Consider the following 26,233-nt stretch of genomic DNA (forward strand, 5'->3'; position numbering starts at 1 on the left):
TATTTGCTTGTATATATAGTGTTCATTAGTAAATTCCATTTGCATGGGGCTATGTTAGTGTCCAGATGTTTCCCCTACTTAAACACAGTTTCCTAGGAGGAGGAGACCCACAGAAACTGGCTATGGGGAGGGGGGACTCATCCCAATGTATTCCATAAATCCAGCTGGGGTACATTTATACAGTGGTGCCAGCCTGAGGGTGGGCAAGGGAGTTGATCAGGGACTGGACTCAGGGGCTAATGTGTTCCCTCCTTGCCTCTCTTTCCACATCTGGAGCCCTTCTTCCTCCACACATGTGGATCCAGGAGCCACAGAAGGTGGGGTGCAGTGGGACATGAGAGGAGGAGGAAGAATATGGGGAGATTCTAGTCCCTCCCACTTAGAGATGCGGTCGCCATGGTGACTAAGGACCAGTGAGGTGGGATGGGGTTGGGGATGGGGGTGGGGGTGTGGCAGGGAGAGAGGCACTGGGAGACCGGAAGCCTGCCTGGCATTCCAGGAGGAGGGAAACGCAGCGGCATCCCCAAGCCCCAGGTAAGGGATCTCCAGGCAGAGAGCTGACAGTTCTGAAAGGAGGGGGCGGGCCATTGTCTGGCGCCGGCTCTGCCCTGAGGAGGGGGCAGACAGAGGGGTCGGGCCATTGTGTGCAATACTCAACATAGCTTCTAGCACTAGCCAGACTGGAAGAGGGCTAGAAGGCTCTGGGTACGGGGTTAGGAGGAATGGTCTGGGTGGGCAACCAGAAGGCTGGAGACAGGCTGGGATGGGAAGAGGTGGAAGGATGCTGGGCATATAGAGGCTTGGGGACAGCCGAGTGCCTATACCCCCAGGAGGCACTCAATCTATGTAAATTGCTTTGACTTGCTTGTGATCATAAGAAGAGGATAGATAGATGAGGAGCAGAGCTGTGGGGCTAAGGAAGCAGAGCAGGAAGCTGATGGTCCCCAGGACTGCGCTCTTCTGAGGGCTGCCCCTGAGGCTGGAGGAGGAGGAGTTGGGGAAACCGGACCTGCCAGGTCATTGGTGAGGTCTGACCTGGCTGTAGGAGCTTTTTCTTCAGAAAGGCATTCCCGCAATACAGGGACACAGAGACCTGGGTTGCTGGAAGTGCTGAGGTAGCATGGGGTGAGATGGAAAGCAATTGCTCCATCATCCTTCCCACCTCCACCCACACATCTAATCTTTACTCTGCCATACAGCCAGATAGGAAGGGGCTACTGTTCCATGTGGTCTTAAGGATTTTTTTGGGGGGGATGTACCCCAGTTGGATTTAGGGAATACATTGGGAGAAGTTCTTGAGGATGTGGACCCTTGGGGTTAAGCTGAATATTGTTGTCTTGGGGGGCAGGGGTCACCAGGCTGGGCTTCAGGGCTTGTGAAAACATAGGCTGGGAGAATCTTGGAGTGAGACTTTAAAACTGGCACTGCCACTCTGGCCTGGTCCCAGAAGATCTGACCTTGGGGCCACCCCCCCCCCCGCACCTGCTGCCTGACGCTAACCCCAACCCAGCCAGATCCTTCCCCTCCCTGGCCTTGGTTTCCTCTTTTGTGCAGTGGGGGAGGGTGTGGGGCTGCCAGCTCTGAGCCTCTGTGACGCTGTGGGCAGGACCTGTACATAATTTGTGGGGCCCAATGCAAAAGGCAAATGTGGGCCTCTTATTTAGAAATTAGCAAGACTTCCAAAATAGCAGAGTATTCGACACAGCATGGGCCCTTCTGAGAAAGGGGCCCTGTGTGACTGTACAGGTCATGTACCTGTGAAGCTCATTCTGTTTCTGCTTGATATTATCAGTGGACTCTTTGGATCTGACTCCAGAGGTTCAGGCTTGAGGGGTTACACTGCTGCTGGGGGTAGGGCTTAGAATACCCTTACGTCCACCTGGCTCTTTGCTGGATTTGATCTGGAGATGGAGACCCTCAAGGAGGCAGCAGGTAGGAACTGGTGGCCTGGCCTCAGGATGGAGTCAGGAATCCCTTAGAGTGATTGCTTCTTAACAGCCTAGAGAAGACAGAGATTGCTACCCTCCCACCCTTCCACTCACCATCTCCATCCAACTGCACTTCCAACTCGGGAGAAGGTGAGTAGGACTTGAGATACCACGTAGGTAAGGGGAAGATCTGAATTTAATTTGGCTCCCTGAGCTTCACTTTTATTCTTGGTAAATGGAATTGTAAACCTACCTACAGAAGCTAGACAGTGTCAACTCTTCATATTGACTGGTGAGGCTGGGGAGAAAAGAGATTTGGGGCTGGGAGATTTCTGAGTGCCAGGGGAAGGGACTAGGACAGAGCATGGAATCTACACTTCCAGAGGGGACGGGAATAGGGCATCGGGCAGGGAGGATGGCACTGAAAATCCTCCTGGCTTTGCCCATCATAGCTCCTCCCAGTGACCCAGATAAGCCTATCTGTTCCAGTAGAGAAGCCCTGGGATGGTGGCTTCCCAGATCTGAGTGGCAGTAGGCAGGTTGAGCAGACATAGAAGATGTTGGGATCAGGAGAATGGAAGTTTTGCTTGATTCTGAGAGCTAGGCAGGGTCCTGGCAACCAGCCTCAGAGGTTGGGGGAATCTTATGCAAGTCTCAACAGATACACTTGTCAGGAGGGATTCTGTGTAAGCCTAATCTCTGGGGGAACTAAGAGGTAATGGAGTAGAGTTTGCAGAAAGAAGGCTAGGGAGAAAAGGGGTGCTGAAAAGGCATTCTAAGGTGTAACTTGGGCTGGTGCTGTAGCAGCAGGGGCGGAAGTTACATTATAGGAAGGACTTCCTGTTGTGTGTTTCAAAAGGAGATAGGTTACTTATTGGAGTTGGGTTAGCCCTGAGACATTCATGGTTTTTAACCTGAAGTCAGATGACCTGGGTGAGTGGGCAGGAACCTAGCCACTTTATAGGCCGTGGAGCCCTGGTGCCTCATTAACCCTGCATTATGAGGTTCCCACCCCCATGCCCTGGAGCCTAAACAGCCACTCTCGGGGGCTGGATGCCTCAGAAATGTGTCCCATAAGCATGAGCCCAGATGGGGCATTTCCTGGGCTTCTCTCTGGCCTGAAGCCATGCTGAGATTGATAGAGATTGTACTACAGGAAGGATTTTCTCTGCTAAGTCATGGACAGTTGCCTAAGACTGTTGTTGTACCTTTTAAAACTGAAAGTGGGAGGTTTGAGGATTAGACTCCTTCAGGGACTTCCCAGCAAGTATGAGTAGTGAGACCCCTCCATTTGAATAAAGTGAAAAGAGGAATATGAAACATAATGTCATGTCCCTTATTTGGGAAACCTTGAGTAAGAAGAGAAGCCGCAGAGTGTCTGGTTAGACTGGATGTAAAATGGTAAAGAGACGGGGGGGTGGGGGGTGTCACTGAAGTGACCTGAAATGGCCCTTTAAACTTTCTGGATAGACTAAGGCAGGTGGAGCTGGGGAAAGAGGTGTGTCTCCTGTGGTGCCAAGGAGTTTTTTTTTTCTCCTTCCTGATCCATCAACTTCCGCCCCAGCCAGGATCTGTCACAACTCGAGGTGGAAATTCTGGTTTCCCTGGCCCAGAGCTGGTGCTGGCTTTGGCATGATGGGTGCCTGGAGGGCCGCGCTCCCATTTCAGCCTGGTTGAGCCTTCTGTCCCTGCCTTTGGGGCCTGGGAACCCCCTCCTTCTTTCTTTTGGATGACACCCCCACCCCAGAGTGTGGACACCCGAGTTTCTCACTGTGACTGGTTCAAGAGTATGTGAGGTGAGACGGGCAGTTTGAGGTTGGTGATCCTGGGGCCGGGGGAGATGATTCAGAGCCTCAGGGAAGCAGAAGGCAGGAGCAAATGGGAGCAAAGAGACAAGAAGGATTGCCAAAACTAAGAGACACCCCCTAATCCCCCTTTAGTCCAGCCCAGGCTGTTCCAGGAAAATGTGGAGAGCCATGTTGGTGAGTTGCATTCACATTGCTTCCTGAAAGAAGAGGGCCAGGTAGGCTTGAGGGAGCTGCAAAGCCCCTGAGCCCCTGGGGCTCACAAGGAGCTTAGAACAAGTTGGCTCAAACCTGGGCTGTCAGTCTGGGTCAGGGTGAGTGGGAGGCAACATAAATGTCAGCAGATCTGAAAGTGATAGGAAAATCGGAGGAATTTTTATTTGGAGTACAGGTCCTGTTCTGCAGACAGCGTCTGCCCAACCTCAGGTATCTGTTAGTGGAGGCTCTGGGCACTGAGAGCCTTGAGTGGCTATGGAAGAAAGACATATAGAATTCCCTGATGGTAAGGTAAGAAATGGCAGGGCAGAGCTATTGGTGAGGAGACCAGCATGGGCAGCCCAGGGAACCCTGAGCATCTACCCGGAAGGAAAATGAGGCAATAGGCAAAGCTAGGAGCTAGGAGCATGATAGAAGTGAGATTCTGAGGGCTATACTAGATGGGGAAGTGCCACCTCCTTATGCCCCCCCCCGACTTCTGCTGCCAGGGGTTCTCCAATTGGTCCTCAGGGGGGATGTGGTAAGGACTGCTTACCCAGAAAGTGCCTGCGTGCCTGTTTCCTCAGAGCCATCCGCTGACAGCCTCTGGCTGAGCATGGCCCTCTTAGCTCTGGGCCTGGACCCCTGCAGCCTCCTGGGACTTGTCTTCTTCCAACTGCTCCTGCTCCTGCTGTCACCAGCCACCACCATGGATAGTGGGAAGGGACCTATGCCCAGAGTCAAATACTATGCAGGTAAGTGTTTTAGGGCCAAGAGGTGGTGGGATGATGATGCAGCGCTGGAGAGGGGTGGAGGAAGGAGAGAGAGAGAAGGCAGAGAGAGAGAGAGAGAGAGAGAGAGAGAGATGGGAAAAATGGACTTGGAGAAACAGAGATGGGAAGAGATGCCAGGGAGCAGCAGAGGGCCTGGCAGAAGGAAAGAGAAATGAGGGAAGAGAAGGGAAGTCCAGGATCCAGGACCATCATTCCTTCCATTTCTCCAAAGCTGGTGTTATTTCTTTCCCTCAAGAGTCACAGTTACCTAGCAAGACAACTTAAGCTCCAAAACAAAACAACAACAAAAACCCCAAAATGCTTACATCCCTGGGAATCCCCAAATCAAGATATCTGCTAGAAAATCATCTGTAGAACTGGTGACCCATAGCTTTCCAGGCCGAAGCCAACCACAGAGACCAGGTCATGTGTAGTATCTTGGGCACCAGGAGTACAAGAATACAGTGTAGCCCATTGGATATGGCCTGGCGCTCTGCAGCACAGCTAAGGTGACTTCTCACTGGGGCTATATGGCTGCTGGCCCCTCATCTACCAGGGGAAGACTCAGGGAAGGAGGCGGGTCCTTCAGTAGTAGGGCACAGCACAGGTAATCCTGAAACAACCTGGCAAAGGAGATGCAGTTGCCCATTGATGAAGAGGCCTCATTTGTGTGGGCCATGAGATTAGGAAAATGGACATGCCTGTCCTCAAGAAGCTCACAGTGCCCAAGGGGAAGCAGAATGAGTAATCAGACAGTGCTCTTGCAGAGTGGAGTATATACAGGTCCAGGGGAGGATGGTCCTTCCTTCCCTATCTTTTCTCTCCCTCATCCCTCCTCTTGATCCTAAGATTCCCTGAGCCTGCAGAGGTAACAGTCTAACAAGTGTCAATGTGCTGATGAGCACTCCTGTTTAGGGCAGGAACACATGCACATACACACACACACACACACACACACGCACGCACGCACACACGCATGCATGTGCGCATGTGCGCAAGGCAGACAATAAACAAACCCTAGGTGAGCTTCCCACAATGAATTCACTTTCCCTGCAGGTGATGTTCAGGTATGCCCTCATGGACCTCAGAAAGGGAGACGCATGCTTCCTTTCTGTTCATAGTGTTTATAGAGGTGGAAATTTCCTGTAGTGGAGGAAGGAAGGAAACAGCAGGGGTAATGGAGGTGACAGGAAGGATCTTAAAACCCCTAACTACTCGGGACACCATTCTGTGTAAACTTCCCTTCCTTGCTGTGAATACCTTCCTGTCTATCTGCCGGCTGTCCCCCCTCCATTGGAGATCCAGGTGTCTTATTCTACTGTAGACACCAGACTTGAAAGAGCATTGTGCCTCATTTCATTTCCTGGCTGTATAGGGTACAGGCACCATCCTCTAGCCCTAGGCTGTCATTGCCTGTCTCTGGCTGCTTCTCTTCTCTACTGGGGACTCAACACACGAAGCTCCTGTAACTACCAGCAGGGGCACAGGGGCCTGCTGGTGGAGAAGAGGGAGTCTAGCAGCCAAAGCCTGGAGATCCAGCTCTGACAACCCTTCCCTTCCCTTCCCTTCCCTTTGTCTCAGGAGTCTGATGCTGCCCACAACTCCTTCTCACTTTCTCCTTGTCACACCTCTCAACAGGAGATGGACGTAGGGCACTTAGCTTCTTCCACCAGAAAGGTCTCCGGGATTTTGACACTCTGCTCCTGAGTAGCGATGGAAATACTCTCTATGTGGGTGCTCGAGAGGCCATTCTGGCCTTGAATATCCAAGATCCAGGAGTTCCAAGGCTGAAGAACATGGTGAGGAGGCCAGAGATTGAGGGTGTGAGCTGGGAATGAGAAGGGAACAGCATCTGCCCTGTGCCAGAACAGCCCAACTGCCTTTCTCTAACTCAGCAATTTTTGCTATATACATCTTGTGAGTGTAATAGCAAGAAATATTTTATGGTCTCACTGTTCATTGGTATCACAAGTATTGTTTGAAAAATGTCAAATTCTAAAATGGCTGATAGGGAAATTATCAACGTGAGATAAACATTGACTCAAATTGTATCAATAACTTAATTGTATCCACCCACTGGTAGAAATCATTAATATTTCTGTTAGTACACCCTAGTATGTAGCAACTTGAACTACAGAAGAGTAGGAAGGGAGGGAGAGTATTCCTCGTTATTGATCCATTCCAAGGTTTATTATTTTTATTTATGGTTAAAAATGCAGATTGTCAAAGTGTGCCACAGGAACTGATATTTTGACAATAGCTCCAGGAAATGTGTGGTTTAACAGCAGCTGCTGTGTATACCATACTTTGCATTAGATGATTGCATCTACAACCCTGGTTGTAGACCAGCATCCTATGAGAGTGAACAGACAATGAGTGGCAGAACCTAGCTTTGAACTTAGGTCTGTCTCATTCCTAAGGCTATCTTCTATCATCTATGTCTTGATGAATATAATAGTTTTGAGTTTAATATTATAACTCCCACCAGTATGTCATTAACCAGCAAGGCTACTGTTGATTTTATGTGTGTATATATGTATGTATGTATGTATGTATGCATGTAGTCAGTCCTGGGCCAGCAAAACTCAGGGAATGGTACTGTCCCTGAGATTTTTAGCTCAAGACTAGTGCTCTACCACTTTGAGCCACAGTGCCACCTCTGATTTTCTGGTGGTTAATTGGAGATGAGTCTCATGGACTTTTCTACCTGGCTGTTTTTTAACAGCAATCATCAGATCTCAGCCTTCTGAGTAGCCAGGATCACAGACATGAGCTTCTGGCACCCAGCATGATTTTTATTTATTTGTTTGCATGTGCGTGTGCCTGTGCGGGTACGTGTGTGTGTGTGTCTGTCTGTGTTTGTGTTAGTGACTATGTTGGTACTGAGGTTTGAACTCTGGACCTCAAGCTCTCTTTAAACTTTTTTCTACTACTTGAACCACACCTCTTCTGGCCTTTTGCTGGCTAATTGGAGATAAGGGTCTGGAAGATTGACCTGCCCATAACTTAAAACTGAGATTCTCAGATCTCAGGCTTCTGAGTAATTAGGATTATAGGCATGAGCCACCAGCACCTGACCCTACTGTTGATTTTATGCTAGAGCTGGTGAAGGGATAGCAGGTGACAGAAGATGCAAAGACCTCATTTCTTTTCATCTCCCCCTCTCAACTCCCCACTTCAGATATCTTGGCCTGCCAGTGACAGAAAAAAGAGTGAATGTGCCTTAAAGAAGAAGAACAATGAGGTAAGCAGAGGTGGAGGAATGGGGTCGCTGAGTAAAGACCCAATGTCCCTAGACATGTGGGCCAGGCAGAGGAGGGCACTCATTTGCATGATTTTTTTCTTGGATCATTTTGTACAAAGTTATACAGAGAGAGTTCAGCATTGCTCAGCCCTTCTTTGCACTAGGAAGTGTGGAGACAATCTCTAGGGACAGAAGAGCTTGGGATAAGGGGTCTCAAGGTCTAAATTCTCTGTCTCTCTACAGACACAGTGTTTCAACTTCATTCGTGTCCTGGTCTCTTTCAATGATACTCATCTCTATGCCTGTGGGACCTTTGCCTTCAGCCCGGCTTGTACCTTCATTGTGAGTTACCTTACACCCAGCTCACATGCCCCCAAATGTCCCTTTTTACATCTACCCACAGCCAATCTTCAGTAGCTCTGAAAGACTTGGGTCCCTCAGGACCCTCCCGAGCTTCTTGGCCCTTCTTTATCCCTTTCCCTTCCTCCCTCATGCTTCTCATTTCCCAGATGTGAGATCCTGGCATTCTGGGCCCCCAGCCACTTCCCCTCTTTAGGGACTCCAAGATTCCCACCTGCTGCCCATCTTGGAGGACAAAGTCACAGAAGGGAAAGGCCAAAGCCCCTTTGACCCTGCTCACAAGCACACAGCTGTCTTGGTGGGTGAGTATCAGGCTTCCTGAAATTGGATTGTGATAGAATTACTAACAAGACAGGAGACAGGAAAGACAAAAGCCTCAGAGCACAAAATCAGAGGGAGAGTCAGGCATCCCAACCAGCAGTTCCGATGCCACAAAGGAGGTAAAAGATAGACACATATGTGAGAAGACTCAGTGGCACCTGGTTGGAGACGGGAAACAGGCAAAGACAAGACCTTGAGTTTTATTCACTTGTTTAACCAATGCACCAGAAAAGGTGCTGTGGTGTGCCAGGCACTATGCTAGGTCTTGATGGAGTTATAAAGAAGAATCATGGCCCTGTGCTTTTACACAGACCATTATAGACCTTCTACCCTGGCTTCAAAAAAAAGCCTTTGACTTTTGAGTAGGAATTAGAAGAAATATAGGTAGGACATGGGAGGTGTTCCAGGAAGAGAAGGGTATGATTGAAAGTGTGGAACCAGCAAACAATCACCTGGCACCAATGAATGATTCTACTTGACAAGTGGTTCAGCTGGGTGTGTGTGGGAGTATCCAGAGAAAGGCTGGGGAAATACCAAACACAGAAGACCACACTGACCATTTCCTTTGGCTTTGGGGCTCTGCAGAAGGATGCATAATGAAGACTGACAGGTGCTGACCCCAGCCAAGGGCAAGTCTGGCCAGGGCAGGGTAACTTTACCTTCACCTGTTAAATTCTCTCTTGCTCCCTTCCCTACTCTAGATGGGATGCTATATTCTGGCACCATGAACAACTTCCTGGGCAGTGAGCCCATCCTGATGCGTACACTGGGATCGCAACCTGTTCTCAAGACTGACACCTTTCTCCGCTGGCTGCACCGTAAGGACCGTTTAACTCTCAGCCACTATGGGTCTGGCCGCTTCCCCTTAGATCTGAAATCTGTTGGGGGCACATGCCATGCATTAGGATTACCGCAGACAGGGAAGGCACAGCCCTGGTCCTCACGAAGCTTTCACTTTGCATAAATAAAGTCACACACATCTCGTCCCCATCATTCCCCTGGGCAAGCGGGAGCCTATTTCTCAGGTTGTCACAAAGGGGAACCCGGAGCATCCAGATGCTCAGACACTAAGCCCATCTGACCCGCCCCCCGCAGCGGACGCCTCCTTCGTGGCAGCCATCCCTTCGACCCAGGTCGTCTACTTCTTCTTCGAAGAGACAGCTAGCGAGTTTGACTTCTTTGAGAGGTTGCACACATCCCGGGTGGCCAGAGTCTGCAAGGTGAGCCTTTTGGGAGGGAGGCAGGGCTGGTGAAGCAAAGCCAATGGGGAGGTGGCAGAGGCGAGCTTGAGTTCTGGAGACCCAATGGGAGTGGGGCTACGCGGGGGGCGGGGCCCTGTGGGGCAGAGGGCGTCCCTGACTCCGCCCACGACCCCCAGAATGACGTGGGCGGTGAAAAGCTGCTGCAGAAGAAGTGGACCACCTTCCTGAAGGCCCAGCTGCTCTGCGCTCAGGAGGGGCAGCTGCCGTTCAACGTCATCCGCCACGCGGTCCTGCTGCCCGCAGAAGCTCCCTCGGTTCCCCGCATCTATGCAGTCTTCACCTCCCAGTGGTGAGCAGTCGGGCTGGGCACAGGATCTGAAGACAAAAGCAGTGTCAGCCAGCTAGATGAGGGAGGCGCGAACTGGGCTGAGCCTAGCACATGAGTTCGCTGCACTTGTCACAGGAAGGCGTTTGGTCCTTACCACCTTCCAGAAATGTCACTCTGTCCTTCATGCATGTGGGGAAAATTTGGTCCAGCGATAGAGAAGCCTGCGTCAAATGTGCAAGGCCTTGAGTTCAAAACACTGCCACAAACAAAAGTCTATGAAAAAAAAAAATCAAGCTGGTTATCGGTGACTCACCCCCATAATTCTAGACGGCAGGAGGCTGACATCTGTGGATCAAGGTTTGAAGCCAGGCTGGGTAGGAAAACCTGTAAGACTCTTCCCTGCAATTAACTACCAAGAAAGCCAGAAGTGGAGCTCTGACTCAAGTGGTAGAATGTAGAGTAAAAGCAAAAGCTCAGGGGCAGCACCCAGGCCCTGAGTTTAAACCCCAGGATTAGAAAGAAAGAAAATAGGGGGTGGGGAAAGAATAAGGAAATGGGAATAAAAGAAAAATATAGCTGGGCGCCAGTGTCTCACGCCTGTAATCCTAGCTACTCAGGAGGCTGACATCTGAGGAAAGCAGTTCAAAGCCAGCCTGGGCAGGAAAGTCTGTGAGACTCTTATCTCCAATAAACCGCCAGAAAACCGGAAGTGGCATTGTGGCTCAAGTGGTAGAGCGCTCGCCTTGAGCTGAAGAGCATATATAAGCTCACTATGTTACACAAGCAAATCTTAAGTCCCTGGCTGCCAGCCACAAGTGAGCGCTTCCTAATGGCCAGGGCCAAAAGAGAAACATCATCACTATCACTAGAGAAAAAGAAAAGCACTGTTTTGAAGCTGAAAAAGTTTCACTGATGTGTCTAAGGTGCTACAGTATAGTCTGAATGGATCCACACTTCATTTGTCAGGTGCCAAAGTCATTGATGTAAATAGGATCTAGGATCTAGAACTGAGAACCTGGTTAAAGAGCAAGAGAGACCAGCCCTATCTCTACAGACCAGGACTGAAGTAATAAAAATCATAGAGTAGGCAGGCTTTTGGTAGGTTCTCTGAAGGCCAAGAAACCAAGAGGTTTCATTTGGAGCCAGCCTGAAGCCGGTTATACTGCCCCTCCTATGGGCACAGCCTAGTCTAGGCAGGCAGGATGGGCAGGAGCCACCCCAGGGCCTGTGTCCCAATTAATTCTCATTAAGGATAATCATATTTCAGATCCTAAGATGGGCCTCCAGCCAGGCCAAGGGCCATAGTCAGTGAACTCCATGGGGCTCTCCCAGGCCTTATCACAGGAAGGGAGAGAAGAGGCAGCGAGAGGTTAGCCTAACCCCTCCACATGCTGCCCTCCTGGAGTTTCTCACTGAGAATGGGCCAGGGCTGGAGGGGCAATCAGCTGGTATGGCACAGGAAACCACAGACAATGTCCTCTCTGGCTGATTTCAGGCAGGTTGGAGGGACCCGGAGTTCTGCAGTTTGTACTTTCTCGCTCACGGACATCGAGCGTGTCTTTAAAGGAAAGTACAAGGAACTGAACAAAGAAACTTCACGCTGGACCACTTATAGAGGCCATGAGACTGATCCCCGGCCAGGCAGTGTAAGTACTTTGCCCCCACTAAGTAAAGCCTGCCCCAAATGTGAATGTAAAAGCCCCTATCGTAACATGGTAAGTGCTCAGTAACTGTTCAAGCTTCCCACTTCACCCAGCCCATCTGCTCAGATACACATATGGCCAGGTGCTCCACATTTCACAGATGTCCAACTCTGTCCTATCCTCACAGTCGTTGCCAGGATTACCTTTCTCTCAAGGTTAAGTGCACACCAAATATCTAGAGCTACCGCTCAGGAACTAAGGGAAGCTGGGGTGCTTGCCAAGCATTATCTTGAATATCTTCACCTGCATTTCTTATGTAACTTTCTTAGTTGTCGGCCTTGCTGCCACTTCTTTCATGGTTCCTGGCTTTCTTCCTCTCTTCAGAATCTGGTCTCTCCTATGTCACTGGATTTTTCTCATTCATGGAGTAAAAATCTGTCATCCTGCCCTCCCTCTTATGTAATTTTTTTCTAAAAACCATACACACACATATATGATTTGAAGAATCAAATAGATCTATAGATTGGTTCTAAAAATAGCCATATTGGGGCTGGGAAGGTAGCTCAGTGGTAGAGCGCTTGCCTTGCATGCATGAGGCCCTGGGTTCGATTCCTCAGCACCACATAAACATTAAAAAAAAGCCGGAAGTGGCGCTGTGGCTCAAGTGGTAGAGCGCTAGCCTTGAGCTGAAAAGCTGAGGGACAGTGCCTAGGCCCAGAGTTCAGGCCCCACTATCGGACTCCCCCCCCCAAAAGTAATAAAAATAGCCATATTCTCTTTTTTCTTCTTGGGAGTACTGAGATTTGATCTCAGGGGACTGAAATCCTCTTATTTATGTTTCCTGAGTAGCTGGGATGATAGGCCAAACTGATACCCATATATTGCCTGGACTGGCTTCAAACCTTGATCCTTATTTATTTGTTTGTTTATTTGTCAGTACTGGGGCTTGAATTTAGGGCCTTGCCCCCTGCTTAGCTTTTTTGTTCAAGGCTGGTGCTTTACCACTAAAGCTATACCTCTACTTCCAGCTTTTTGGCAGAAATAAGAGTCTTTCAGATTTTTCTGCCAGAGCTGGCTTCAAATAACAGTCCTCAGATCTCAGCCTCCTGAGTAGCTAGAATTGCAGGTGTGAGCCTGGCTCCCGTTTGAAACAGTGATCCTTTGAATTTCCACTTCCTGAGTAATGGGGTTTAAGGAGTGCTCTGCTCAGCTTTCTTTTTTTGTATTTTTAAATTATAAAAATTCTGTACAGAGGGGTTACAGTTACATGAGTAAGGTAATGAGTACATTTCCTATCGAGCATTGTTACCTCCTCCTTTGTTTTTCCCCAACCATCCCTTCCCTTCCCACTTCCCCAACTCCTTCCCCCCAAGTTGTGAAGTTCATTTTCAACATAGTGTCTTCAGCTTTCTTTTCTTGTTTTTAAACCAAGCTATTGCTATGTAGCTCAGCTTGCAATCTTCTTGCTTTAGCTTCTTGAGTACTGGGATTACAGGTGCATACCATCTTACCTGGTTAATAGCCCATTCTCTACCCTCTCTTTCCCAACTACCTTCAAGTCTTTTGGTCTTGATTCTTTTTATATTTTCATCCAAATCTCATATACCACATTTTGTGTTCTTTTGTTAGTTATGATGCTGAGGAAGGAACCCATAATCTTACATAAGCTAGACAAACACTGTACTATTGAGCTAAATACAATGTTTTATTGCTAGTTCTTAATATTTTAGTTTCAGATAGTGTGCACTGAGTTCCTTTTTCTGGAAGGTGAGAATTGAATTGAGGTTTGCCACCTGTACCCAGTGTGCTGGACTACTGGTGAGAACTGGCTTTGCACTAACGCATGTTCACCAACACCACATTGGTATCTTGAAATCATCTATGAAGGAAATGTGCACTGGGAAAACCAGCAAATACTACAAATCAGGCTTTATATGTCCTTCCCTTCCAAAACAAACTGGCTAACCAACAAACCTAGCCCCAATCTTCCAGTATAGTTTTACAATAATGTTTCTTGGAAGTACTGGGGTTTGAACTCAAGGTCTTGTGTTTGCAAAGCACATAAATGACTGCAGAGCCACGTCTCTAGTCTCCAGCCCATTTTTGCACTGGTGGTTTTTCTGATAGAGTCCTGTTGTTTCCTGATTATGTTATACTGTTTCTGCTGGTGCTGGAGCTTGAACACAGGGCCTTAAGTTCATGCTTAGCTTTTTTGTTAAAGACTGGTACTCTATCACTAGAGCCACACTTTCACTTCTGCTTGCTTGCTTGCTTTTCTTTCTTTCCTTCCTTCCTTCCTTTCTTTCTTTCCTTCTTTCTTTCTTTCCTTCTTTCTTTCTTTCTTTCTTTCTTTCTTTCTTTCTTTCTTTCTTTCTTTCTTTCTTTCTTTCTTTCTTTCTTCTTTCTGCTGGTTATTAGGAGATAAAAGTCTCTTGGATTTGTCTCTCTGGGATGGTTTCAAACCTTGATCTTCAGATCTCAGTCTTCTGAGTAGTTAGGATTACAGGTATGAGCTGCAAATGCCTGGCTACTTTTCTGCCTAGTGTAACTTGAACAAATTTGGGTCATCAGTAGCTAGTACAGGTATGAGCCATCAATGTGTAGCACTTATAGTTTTGCTGAAGTCCTAATCCCAGTATGACTATTGAGATATAAACCAGGCTTTTATTTATTTTTTTTCTTGCATTGCTGGGAATCAACTCTAGGGCTTCACACCTGCCAAGCAAGCACTCTACCACTGAGGTACAACTCCAGTCCTATAGTAATTTTGGTTAGATCAATATTTATGATTCTTATTATTCACAGATGAACCAGGTAATAAAGCCATGATTACTTTTCCTTTTTGCATAATTGTTGTTTTCCCTGAGGTTAGTAATTATTTTGATTTTTTTTGCTTGCTTTTGTTTTCAAGCTCTTAACTCTAATCCAACCCCAAACTCCTCCTAAATGAAATGAGTATCTCCTGAAGACAGACCCATTAGCTATTAAAAAAGTTTCATCATCCTGAAGACCTTTTAGATTGTTGTTTGGATCATAGCTGCCATCCTGGAATCTCCCTTCTTCAACATCCTGGGGATTCCCTTGGCCTTTCCTAGAACAGGTCTTGTATGTCTCACATTCCATAGCTTCCTTTTTTCTTCTCTTCTCTCTTTCTTTTCCTTCCTTCCTTTTTTCCTTCCTTCCTTTCTTCTCTCTCTTTTTTTTTTTTTGTCAGTTGTGGGGCTTGAACTCTGGGCCTGGGCACTGTTTCTCAACTCTTCAGCTCAAGGCTAGCACTCTACCACTTGAGCCACAGTGCCATTTCCAGTTTTTTGGTGGTTAATTGGAGATAAGAGTCTTATGGACTTTCCTTCCCGGGCTAGCTTTGAACCTCGATCCTCATATCTTAGCCTTCTCGGGAGCTAGGATTACAAGTGTGAGCTACCAGAACCTGGCTACTATTTTTCTTTTTGAGACAAGGTCTTGTTATATAACTAAACTGCTTCAACTATCTACTGCACTGTTATCTCCTCTTTCCTTGTGCCAGTCCTCAGGCTTGAACTTCAGGTCTAGGTGCTATCTCCGAGCACTTTTTGCTCAAGGCTATCAATCTACCACTTGAGCTACAGCTCTTATTCCAGCTTTTTGGAGGTTAATTGGAGATAAGAATCTCGTGGCCTGGGTTGACTTTGAACTCCGATTCTCAGATCACAACCTCCTGAATAGCTAGGATGACAGGCATGAGCTACTGGCTCCTGAGTCTCATTATGTATGCTAGGCCTGTCCTCGAACATATAGTCCTACCACAGCTTCCCAAGTGCTGGGATTGTAGGTGTATATCATTGTACCTGGCTCTAGAGAATATCTCAACTTTATCATATGTACCTTCTATCAGATTTTCCATTTCTTATAAAATATCTTTCCATTGGTCAACTTCAACATATAGCCAATCAAATTTGTTCCATTCATTTACCACCCATTTAACATTTTGAAGCAAATTTCATCTGTATTAGTTTCTGCTGGTAGCTATGGCAAATTATTATAATCGTAGTGGCCAGAAATTACAAGTGTTAAGCATATTCTCTCTTTGTTGATAAGAAAATAGTAAAGAATGGTGGAACATACATTCTAGATCTGACTAAATACGTTTTATCTTTTCCTCCTTGAAAATTAAAAATGTTAATTTAATTTATTATTTATTTTTAATTTACTTAGTAGTATATATTAGTTGTGGGATTGGAGGCATGGCTCAGGTGGCAGAGTGCTAGCCAGTGAGCAAAAGTATCAGGTACTGGGTTTGAGTCCAGGTCTGGGACAAAAAAAAAAAAAACAAAGAAAGAGAAAAGTATATATTAGTTGTACAGGGGGGTTTCACTGTGATGTTTACATACATGTAAACAATGTATCCTGTTCAGCCTCTCTTCCTCTGTGATTCTATCTTCCCCGAGATTTTTATTTTTATTTTTTGTATATGCTGGTATTGAGGCTTGAACTCAAGGCCTGGGCACTGCCCTGAGCTTTTTTTGCTCAAGTCTAGCGCTCTACCACTTGAGCCACTTCTAACTTTTTTGGTGACTAATTGGAGATAAGAGTCTCAGAGACTTTCCTCCTTCGCCTGGCTTCAAATCTTGATCCTCAGAGCTCAGCTACCTGAGTAGTTAGGATTGCAGGTATGAACCACTGGCTCCAAGATTAATTTTTTTTTCAAATTAAAATAACAGAATGGGCTGGGAATGTGGCTTAGTGGTAGAGTAATTGCCTAGCATGCATGAAGCCCTGGGTTCAATTCCTCACTACCACATAAACAGAAAAAGCTGGAAGTGGCATTGTGGCTCAAGTGGTAGAGTGCTAGCCTTGAGTAAAAGCAGCTCAGGTATAGTGCTCAGCCCCTGAGTTCAAGCCCCAGGACTGGCAAAAAATAAAATAAGATAAAATAAATAACAGAAATTTATTCTGAGTTCTGAAGGCCATGAGTTTGAAATAGGAGGGAAATCAATTCCTCTTAGTCTTTAGTAGTGTTTCTAATCCTTGGGCTTCCTTAGCTTGTAGCTATGTCACTTCAATTTGCCTCTTTACTTGTCATTTCACCCTCCCCTTTCTGTACCTCCTTTCCTTTTCTTATAAAGTTACTTGTTGATGGATGCCAGTGGCTCATGCCTGTAATCTTAGCTACTCAAAAAACTAAGACTTGGAGTTCATAGTTCAAGGCCAACCTCATCAGATAAGTGTGATAGATTCCAGCAAATAATTGACTAGAGGTGTGGCCCGGTAGTGAATCAACTAAGCAAACAAGCCAAAAAGCTGAGAAAGTACAAGGTCCTCCGTTCAAATTCCAGTACCAGAAAAAAAATTAAAAAGCTATTTAAAAAAAAAAAGTCATGCGGGGCTGGGAAGGTGGCTAAGTGGTAGAGCACTTGCCTTGCATGCATGAGGCCCTGGGTTTGATTCCTCAGCACCACATAAGCAAAAAGAAAAAAGCCGGAAGTGGCACTGTAGTCCAAGTGGTAGAATACTAGCCTTGAGCTGAAGAGCTGAGGGACAGCGCCCAGGTCCAGAGTTCAGGCCCCACAACCAGACTCAAAAAAAAAAGCCATGTGAGACTATATGAAGACACTATGTCCATCAGCAATAGGGACTCTGTTGTAGTTCCACTGAAGATGGTAATGCTAGGCTGTTGTATTGGGGACTTTTGATGTCAATATATGTAAATGTTCCCTTTTAAATCTCCAGTCAGTTTTCCCAGACTCTTCTGGTCTGTTTGGAGAGAGATGATCTGGCCCTTGGTGTCTGGGAATCATAGGGAAAGAGAATGGGGTATGCTTGTAATCTCAGCATTTGGAAGGTTGGGCCAGGATGATCCCTGGCCAACCTGGGAATACATAGTGAGGCCCTGTCTTAAAAAAAAAAAAAACTAAATAAAATGCTCCTTCTTACTTAAGCTTCTTCTTTTCACTTCCACAGGAAGCTGGGGCTGTAATTCATACACTTTAGAAAATTCTGCCTTGTGATCAGTTCGTTTGGGGCTTCCCTGGAGCTGGCTCATGAAGTTTTTTTTTTTTTATCTCTCTCTTTCTCTTCTCTAAGTCTTTGACTGTTTATTCAATTGCTTTGCACTTTTCAAAATATGGGTGTTTCTTTCCTTAAAAAAACGCTTGTGGGAAGAAGTGAAAGCAGGTACATGCATTCTTGCTGGCACCAAAATGAGATATATAAATGTTATTACCTTACTTATGAGGCTCAAAAAGGTGACATAACTTGTGTAAGGACACCTTAGACAAGTTTTGACAGAGCTGGACCTTTTCCCAAGATGATGCTCTGGGTAGGAAGGACAAAGATTCTGCCCAAAGATCAGGATCTAGCTCTCTCTGAGCCACAGCATGCTGATGTTGGCGGGGCCTTCCAAGAACAGCCGGTCCAACCCCCTCACACATGAGTGAGAAAAGGGAGGCTGAGAATGGGGAAGGGAGTCTCCCAGAGTCATGCAGCAAATTCGTGCATGATCATGATGAGAGACACTCCGTGCCACACCACCTTTCTGCGATATCCTCTTTCAATCATGGACTCAGCTAACATTCACTGAGCTCAGGTCCTAAGCTATGCTTGGGACTGCAGACAGGAGAAAACATGGTTTGTCTTCAAGGAGTCTTTATCCTGCTTCTGGTCATTGATAGCAGTTAATGTTCACTGAGTAGTCACTGCAAGCCAAACCTTGTGTGTATTAGTGCACTCTGCCTTTATGGTGAGCTTGTGAGGTGGTACTGAGGAACCTCAGGCATACTGAGGACAGAGCTCAAAGCCAGGTCTAAAGTATGAGCTTTAACCGCTGTTCTGAGTTGAGGGAGGAGGGCAGAGGAGAACAGCAGGGGGGGAGTGAGGGCAGTGGGCAATATGAGCTTCAGGGAAGGGGTGAGCCAACCTGATCTGCCTCCTTCCTCTCTTAGTGCTCCGTGGGCCCTTCCTCTGATAAAGCCTTGACCTTCATGAAGGACCATTTCCTGATGGATGAGCAGGTGGTGGGGGCACCCCTGCTGGTGAAGTCTGGGGTGGAGTACACACAGCTTGCCGTGGAGACAGCTCAGGGCCTTGATGGACGCAGCCATCTGGTCATGTACCTGGGGACCTGTGAGTATGGGATTCCAGGACATCCCCCCCCCCAAGGGATGCACCCAACCTGAGGAGGGAAATCTGAGTTTACTTGCTTGTTCAACCAAAAGTTAATATGTCTTGAGCCCTGTGTGGCTCTACGATACAGCAGTCCCTAGTCTTTCTGAGCTTTCAGTTTTTGTTTTCATTTTTGTTTATTGAGAGGGATAGACAGGGAGGGCTTGGGTGGTCTTAGTAAGACATAGTAAGGCACAGTGGCTGATGCCTATAATCCTAACTACTCAGGAGGCAGAGATCAGAGATCAAGGCAAAAAGTTTGTAAGACTCCATCTCAGCCAATAAAAAGTTAATGCAGTGGTATGTGCCTGTTATCCCAGCTAGCTACAGCAGAAAGCTTAAATAGGAGGATCAAGGTCCAGGCTGGCTTGGGTGTAAATTTGAAAATGCACTGTTAAATAACCAAACAAAGACAGGCTGGGGTTGTAGCTTAAATGATAAAGCTCAAGTACAAAGCTCTAAGTTCAGTTTTCAGTATTTCCCAAACAAGCAACTCCTCCCTATCCTTCCCCCAAAAAAGACAGAACTGCCTGTCTTCTTGGGGAAGCTGTGTTGAGGGGTGAAGAGTGACTAGGTAGAAGGAAGCTGGAAACAAGGAGTGTGGAGGTCACTCTTTGGAAGTGGGGCTGTGAAGGGAAGGTGATTGGAGGAGGTCCAGCCAGGCTCTGTGTGTGTGTGTGTGTGTTGTAGTTACTTGTTTTCAGACAGTGCCTCACTATGTAACCCAGGCTGGCCTCAAAAGTTATATAGTCCTGCCTTAGCCTTATGAGTTCTGAGTAGCTCACACCACTAGCGCAGGCCTTGTTTTGTGGAGGTAGTACTATACTGTGATTTGAATTTAGACAGAGCCTCATGCTTGTTTTTTTTGGGGGGGGGGTGGAGGGGGGTCTGGTCGTGAGGCCTGAACTCTGGGTGCTGTCCCTCAGCTCTTCAGCTCAAGGCTAGTGTTCTACCACTTGAGCCACAGCGCCACTTCCGGCTTTTTTCTTCTGCTTATGTGGTTCTGAGGAATCGAACCCAGGGCCTCAAGCATGCAAGGCAAGCGCTCTACCATTGAGCCACCTTCCCAGCCCTAGAGCCTCATGCTTGCTAGGTAGTATACTCTGCCTAGAAAAATCCACAACTGTAGTCCTTTTCATGTTGTTTTCTAAATATGGTCTTGCTTTGTCTAGGGCCAACCTGGATTTGGATCCTCTTATTCATGCCTCTCTTGTAGCTGGGATGATAGGTGTGAGCCACTGCACCAGCTTTTTTTTTTTTTTTTTTTTTAGTAAGACCTGAACTCAGTTTAGGTGTTGTCCTGAGCCTCATTAGTCAACCATTTGAACCACAGTGCCACTTCCGGTCTTCTGGTGGTTTATTGGAGATAAGAGTTTCACAACTTTTCTGCCCAGACTGGCTTTGAACCACAATCCTCAGATCTCAGCCTCCTGAGTAGCTAGAATTACAGGCATGAGCCACCAGTGCCCAACCCCCCCCCTTTTTTTTTTAATAGATGAGAAAGACTAAAAGGATTTGATAAACAGGGGAACAGTGCTGAGATGAGTTAGAAAGGGGTAACTGGCAGGAGAAGTTGTGAAGGGAGGAGTCCGGAGAGTGGTAAGGGAGCTACTCGTCTCTGCTGGTCTGGGAGTGAAGCTGTATGTAGATTAGGGACACACAAGAAACTGGGGAAACTCATATCTGAAGGCTTTTGTGTTTCCTATGAAGTAGTACACAAGGTCATGAGCTAGATGTGGCAGTGGGTTTGAGGAGAGAGGGGTAAACTCAGTCAGTGTAGAAAGACGGGAGGAGAGTGGGTGAGTGGAGAATGTGACAATTGCCATGAAATTGAGGACCTGGCTGAGGTGATGGCCTTGAGCTTTAATGGTAGAAATCCTTCAGGTTTATTCTTCTAGGCTGTGCTGAAAGGCATTCTGGATCCTTTGTGTCAACTGTGACTGTATTGGGTATACAGCAGGAACAGCACAGACAAAAATCTCTGGCCTTGTGGAGTGGGAGGAGATAGACAATAAAGAACTCCAATAAATAAATGACATGGTAGTTAGTCATAAGGTGAGAAAACCAAGTAGACTCATGGGGAGGTTGCCAGTTTTTTATTTTATTTTTTTCCCAGTACTGGAGTTTGAATTCAGAGTTTTGACCTTACTTGGCTTGCTTACTGAACTGTCACTGTACCACCTGAACTATACCTCTAGCCCAGTTTTTTACTGGTTATTTTAGAATGTCATCTCACTGACATTTCTGCCTAGCTGGTTTTAAACTGTGAGCTTCTGGATCTCAGCATCCTAAGTATCTAGAATAACAGACATGTGCCACTGACACCTGACTAAATTTTTTTTTCACTTTTTTGGTACTGAGAGGCCTCCCACAATCATGGTTAATAGTCCTAAAAAATGTGGCTTAGGGCTGGAAGGTGGCTCAGTGGTATAGCGCTTGCCTTGCATGCATGAGGCCCTGGGTTCGATTCCTCAGCACCACATAAGCAAAAAAAAAAAAGAAAGAAAAAAGCTGGAAGTGGCGCTGTGGCTCAAGTAGTAGAATGCTAGCCTTGAGCTGAAGAGCTGAGGGACAGCACCCAGGCCCAGAGTTCAGGCCCCACGACCAGACCCCTCCCAAAAAAAAATGTGGCTTAGTGGTAGAGTGCTTGCCTAGCATGCATGAAACCCTGGGTACAATTCCTTAGAATCACATAAACAGAAAAAGCCAGGAGTGGTGCTGTGGCTCAAGTGGTAGAGTGTTAGCTTTGAGCAAAAGAAGCTCCAGGACAGTGCCCAGGCCCTGAGTTCAAGCCCCAGATCGGGAAAAAAAAAGAATAATCCTAAAACCAGACACTCCAAACTTTCTGTAAAAGTATGGCAAGTACCAGCTTCACAAATTGACACAGAGGCAAGGATTCTCTGTTTGCCTAGGAAACATGACACTGATTGTGACAGGAAACAGTAGGCTACAGTGGGTAGGATAAGCCCATTTTCTGAAACAAGGCCAAAACTTAAAGAAGATTGTATGAAAGCATGAGTATGTTGAACCTTATTGCAGATCTAAGAGAATGCTGGCCATTAAGAGGTGAAGGCAGGGCTGGGAAGGTGGCTCAGTGGTAGAGTGCTTGCCTCGCATGTATGAGGCCTTGGGTTTGATTCCTCAGAAAAAGCCTGAAGTGGCACTGTAGCTCAAGTGGTAAAGTGCTAGCCTTGAGCTGAAGAGCTGAGAGACAGTGCCCAGGCCCAGAGTTCAAGCCCCACGACTAACCGGAGAGAGAGAGAGAGAGAGAGAGAGAGAGAGAGAGAGAGAAGGAAGGCATTTCAAACTGGGAGCAGAAAGGAAAAGGGGGTAATGATCCAGTTCTAAACTCTTATTTACTTACTTATTTATTATTTTTGTGCTGGTCCTGGGGCTTGAACTCAGGGCCTGGGCACTCTGAACTCTGAGTTGCTATTTTTGTGTGTGTGGTGAAGTGGGGAGTTGCTCAAAGCTAACGATCTACCACTTAAACCACAGCTCCAATTTTGGCTTTTTTTTTCCTAATTAGAGATAATTGTCTCACAGACTTTCCTGCTCAGGCTGGCTTTAACCTCAGATCTCAGCCTCCTGAGTAACTAGGATTACAGGTATGAGTTACCAGTGCCCAGCTAATTTTTGTTTTGTTATTAACACAAGTCATCCAGCTTAGAACTAGATTACTTTCCTCTTTTTCCTCTTTTCTCCCAGTTTGAAATGCCTTCCTCTCTCTCTCTCTCTCTCTCTCTTTGTCGGTCATGGAGCCTGAACTCAGGGCCTGGGCACTGTCCCTCAGCTCTTCAGCTCAAAGCTAGTGCTCTACCACTTAAGCCACAGAGACACTTCTGGCTTCTTCAGCTTATGTGATGCTGAGGAAATCAGACTCAGGGCCTCATGCATGTGAGGCAAGCACTCTACCATTGAGCCACCTTCCCAGCCCTGCCTTCACCTCTTAATGGCCAGCATTCTCTTAGATCTGCAATAAGGTTCAACATACTCACGCTTTCATACAATCTTCTTTAAGTTTTGGCCTTGTTCCTGAAAATGGGCTTATCCTACCCACTGTAGCCCCACTGTTTCCTGTCATAATCAGTGTCATCTTTCCTAGTTACTCAGGAGCTGAGATCTGAGGTCAAAGCCAGCCTGGGCAGAAAAGTCCGTGAGACAATTATCTTCAATTAACCACCAAAGAAGCCAGAAGTGGAGCTGTGGCTCAAGTGGTACAGTGCTAGCCTTGAGTAAAAAAGTTCACAACAGCAGACCCTGGGTTCAAGCTCCAGTACTGGCATCCAAAATAAAACAAAAAAAACCTATACATTTTTTAAAAGAGATAATATCTTCATGTTTAGTCCAGTTTGGCTTTGAACTTGAAAATTCCTGTCTCAACCTCTTGAGTTCTAGGGTTACAGGTGTGTATCACCATGCCTGGCTAGATGGCAACTTGTAAAACGTTGGTCAGGTTAGACCTTCTCAAGGTGCTTTTGAACGGTGACAGTTGATTGAATTGAGGGAGGCTGGTGATGTGACTTTCTACATAAGTGCTCAGCTGATTCCTGCTCCCACATCTGTGGAACACCTGGGTTTCTCCAGAGATGGAGTTTTGTCAGGAAATTCCAGAGAAAGGAGAAGTGCAGAGATTCTAAGCCTTAGTTCACAAAAGGCCCCTGTCTCTTCCCTGAGGTGAGGCTGAGCAGTGCACACATACCCAGTGCTTGAAGGAAGGAGCAGCCAGCTGCTGGGGAGGCCATGTGAGGGTAGACAGGGGTCCAAGAATGAGGGGCAAGATCTCAGATCTCTCTGTCTCTCCACAGCCACAGGGTCCTTGCACAAAGCTGTGCTGAGTGGACATAGCACTGCTTATCTGGTGGAAGAAATCCAGCTATTTCCTGACCCTGAACCTGTTCACAACCTGCAGTTGGCTCCCACCCAGGTTAGAAAGGATGTGATCATGAAATGACTTTTTGGGCCTGGCCTTAGAGGCTTAGTTGGGCTGGTTCCAGGGCCTGTGCTGGGTACTGAGACTTTACGAGGTATATCTGGGGGCTCCCTGACACTCTGAATTTCTCTTCCAGGGTGCAATATTTGTAGGTTTCTCAGGAGGGGTCTGGAAGGTTCCCCGAGCCAACTGTAGTGTCTATGAAAGCTGTGTGGACTGTGTCCTTGCCCGAGACCCGCACTGTGCCTGGGACCCTGAGTCAAGAATTTGCCGCCTTTTGTCCAACCCCAACCTGTGAGTGCCAGTTCTGGATGGTGGCTGAATATAGCCCACCATGATCCTTCTTACTCAGCTTCTGCTACCGTTCTTCCCTCTCCAGAGATCTCTGGCACATTCATGCCAAGAGTCTACTCTCCTGTGGTGGGTTCCTCCTGGGTTGGCGTTTTACTAGGCACTTCTGAAGCTTCTCCAGCCTGAGTTTCCCATCCCTCCTCTCTTGTTCTACCTAGTCTTCCCAGCCCCCTTCCAACTTTCCCTCTGTACTTCTCTCCCTTTCTCTTGCTCTTCCCATGCCTGTTTGAAGGAATGACCTTTGACTTTTTCTTGTCTTGCTTTCTCAGGAGCTCCTGGAAGCAGGACATGGAGCGAGGGAACCCGGAGTGGGCCTGTGCACATGGCCCCATGGGCAGGAGCCACCGGCCTCAGAGCCGCCCTCAACTCAGTGAGTGTGGGATCAGGGGCGGCACAAAGGCTCTGGTGGAGTGGACAGTTTGCTCATGCACCTGTCTACTCAAAGTAGGTCTGGGTCTTGGTTCTGAGCCAGGGCTACTTCATGATAGTATTTGGCTTAATATGTTAGAGTTGGACTTCAAAGGACTAGAGGATAGTTGGGAGGAGTGAACATTGAGGTTGGAGTTGAAATGGACCCCGGAAGTTGGAGTCTTCCTTTCCTCTTTCTCTCCTAACTATTTTGCCCCTTTTCCTTGTCTTCCAGTTAAAGAAGTCTTGGTTGTCCCCAACTCCATCTTGGAGCTCCCGTGTCCCCACATGTCAGCGCTGGCCTCTTACCGCTGGAGTCATGGCAAGGCGGCAATCCCAGAAACCTCCTCTGCCATCTACAATGGCTCCCTCTTGCTGTTGCCTCGTGATGGAGTTGGAGGCCTCTACCAATGTGTGGCCACTGAGAACGGCTTTTCATACCCTGTGGTTTCTTACTGGGTGGACAGCCAGGACCAGCCCCTAGCCATGGATCCTGAACTGGCTGGCGTTCCCCGAGAACGTGTGGAGGTCCCATTAACCAGAGTTGGCGGGGCTGCCATGGCTGCCCCGCGATCCTACTGGCCTCACTTTCTTGTTGTCACCGTCCTCCTTGCTTTAGTGCTTTCTGGAGCCCTCATCATCCTCCTCGCCTCTCCGCTAGGAGCTCTCCGGGCCCGAGGCAAGGTCCAGGGCTGTGGGACTCTGCCCCCTGGGGAGAAGGCACCATTGAGCAGGGAGCAGCGCCAACAGCCTCCCAAGGAACACAGGACCTCTGCTAGTGACATGGACACTGACAACAACCACCTAGGCACGGAGGTGGCCTAAATTCTGGACATAGGCTGGGCTGTTGAGAAGGACAGGCACCTGGCCATGCTGGCTTCAGCAGAGGCACCCTGAGCAATGCTACCCAGACAAAGCTGGGAATGGCACAGAGACCACCTTGCTCCCATGGCGGAAGCCATTTCTACCACTCTGTGCCGGTGATAATGCCCCATAGGGCTATCCATGGCAGCCTGCATTCCCTGTGTCAGTCTTCCTTGTGCCACGCACATGGAAGGCTCTGTAACCCCAGCTGCCCTAGATCTGACCCTGCCTTATGACAGGAGGAGCTGGAGAGGATCTTCTGGCCATTGCTGAGACCTTATTGGACACTTAACTGTCCCAGGAGACCCTGGAAAAACCACCAGTTCCAGGGCCTCTTGGTAATGAGTGCAAAACATCCCAACAGCATGAGCTAAGATGTCACCCCCCGAAGACTGCCCCCTGAAAGCCGCTGCAGCCTCGGATGCCAACTCGCCCCTCTCCTGGAGGTCTCTAGGGTCCTGAAGGAAGCTGTTCCCTCATGTTCCCCTTGTCAACTATGTGCTGCTGACTCCAAGGAAGTCTTTCCTGAAGTCTGACTACCTTCCTTCTAGTTCCAGTTTGGGTAGATTGTTACTCTTTCTGCCCTTCCCCCAACAGCAGGGGTCCATCTGAGCCTTGTTCACTCCTTTACCCTGGCAGACCCCTGGAACTGTTCATTTCCCCTTCCCTTTGTTTTGGGATTCAGAAAACAGCTTGTCACAGACAGTTTTATTTTTTATTAAAAAGAGAAAGCTTTTT

At 47.6% G+C, this 26,233-nt stretch overlaps 1 protein-coding gene across 1 annotated transcript; it reads left to right on the plus strand.

Annotated features, from left to right (window-relative positions):
- Positions 1-1,737: 1,737 nt before the first annotated feature.
- Sema4a (sema domain, immunoglobulin domain (Ig), transmembrane domain (TM) and short cytoplasmic domain, (semaphorin) 4A) lies at positions 1,738-26,233 on the plus strand. The gene is made up of 15 exons (XM_013015051.1): positions 1,738-2,078; positions 4,516-4,683; positions 6,340-6,500; positions 7,883-7,945; positions 8,189-8,287; positions 8,502-8,607; positions 9,328-9,444; positions 9,722-9,846; positions 10,005-10,177; positions 11,652-11,802; positions 18,720-18,900; positions 23,748-23,866; positions 24,009-24,166; positions 24,493-24,593; positions 24,867-26,233. Exons 2-15 carry the CDS (start codon positions 4,545-4,547, stop codon positions 25,454-25,456), a joined length of 2,283 nt encoding a protein of 760 aa, XP_012870505.1. The 5' UTR covers positions 1,738-2,078; positions 4,516-4,544; the 3' UTR covers positions 25,457-26,233.

Source organism: Dipodomys ordii, unplaced genomic scaffold, assembly GCF_000151885.1.
Source record: "Dipodomys ordii isolate 6190 unplaced genomic scaffold, Dord_2.0 Scaffold26, whole genome shotgun sequence".
Classification (NCBI taxonomy): Eukaryota; Metazoa; Chordata; class Mammalia; order Rodentia; family Heteromyidae; genus Dipodomys; species Dipodomys ordii.

Coding starts and splice junctions, on each gene's coding strand:
- Sema4a (XM_013015051.1), top strand. CDS start 4,545: ATGGCCCTCTTAGCTCTGGGCCTGGACCCCTGCAGCCTCCTGGGACTT. Junction 8,608..9,327: donor GCACACAGCTGTCTTGGTGG/GTGAGTATCAGG, acceptor TCCCTACTCTAG/ATGGGATGCTATATTCTGGC. Junction 10,178..11,651: donor GCAGTCTTCACCTCCCAGTG/GTGAGCAGTCGG, acceptor GGCTGATTTCAG/GCAGGTTGGAGGGACCCGGA.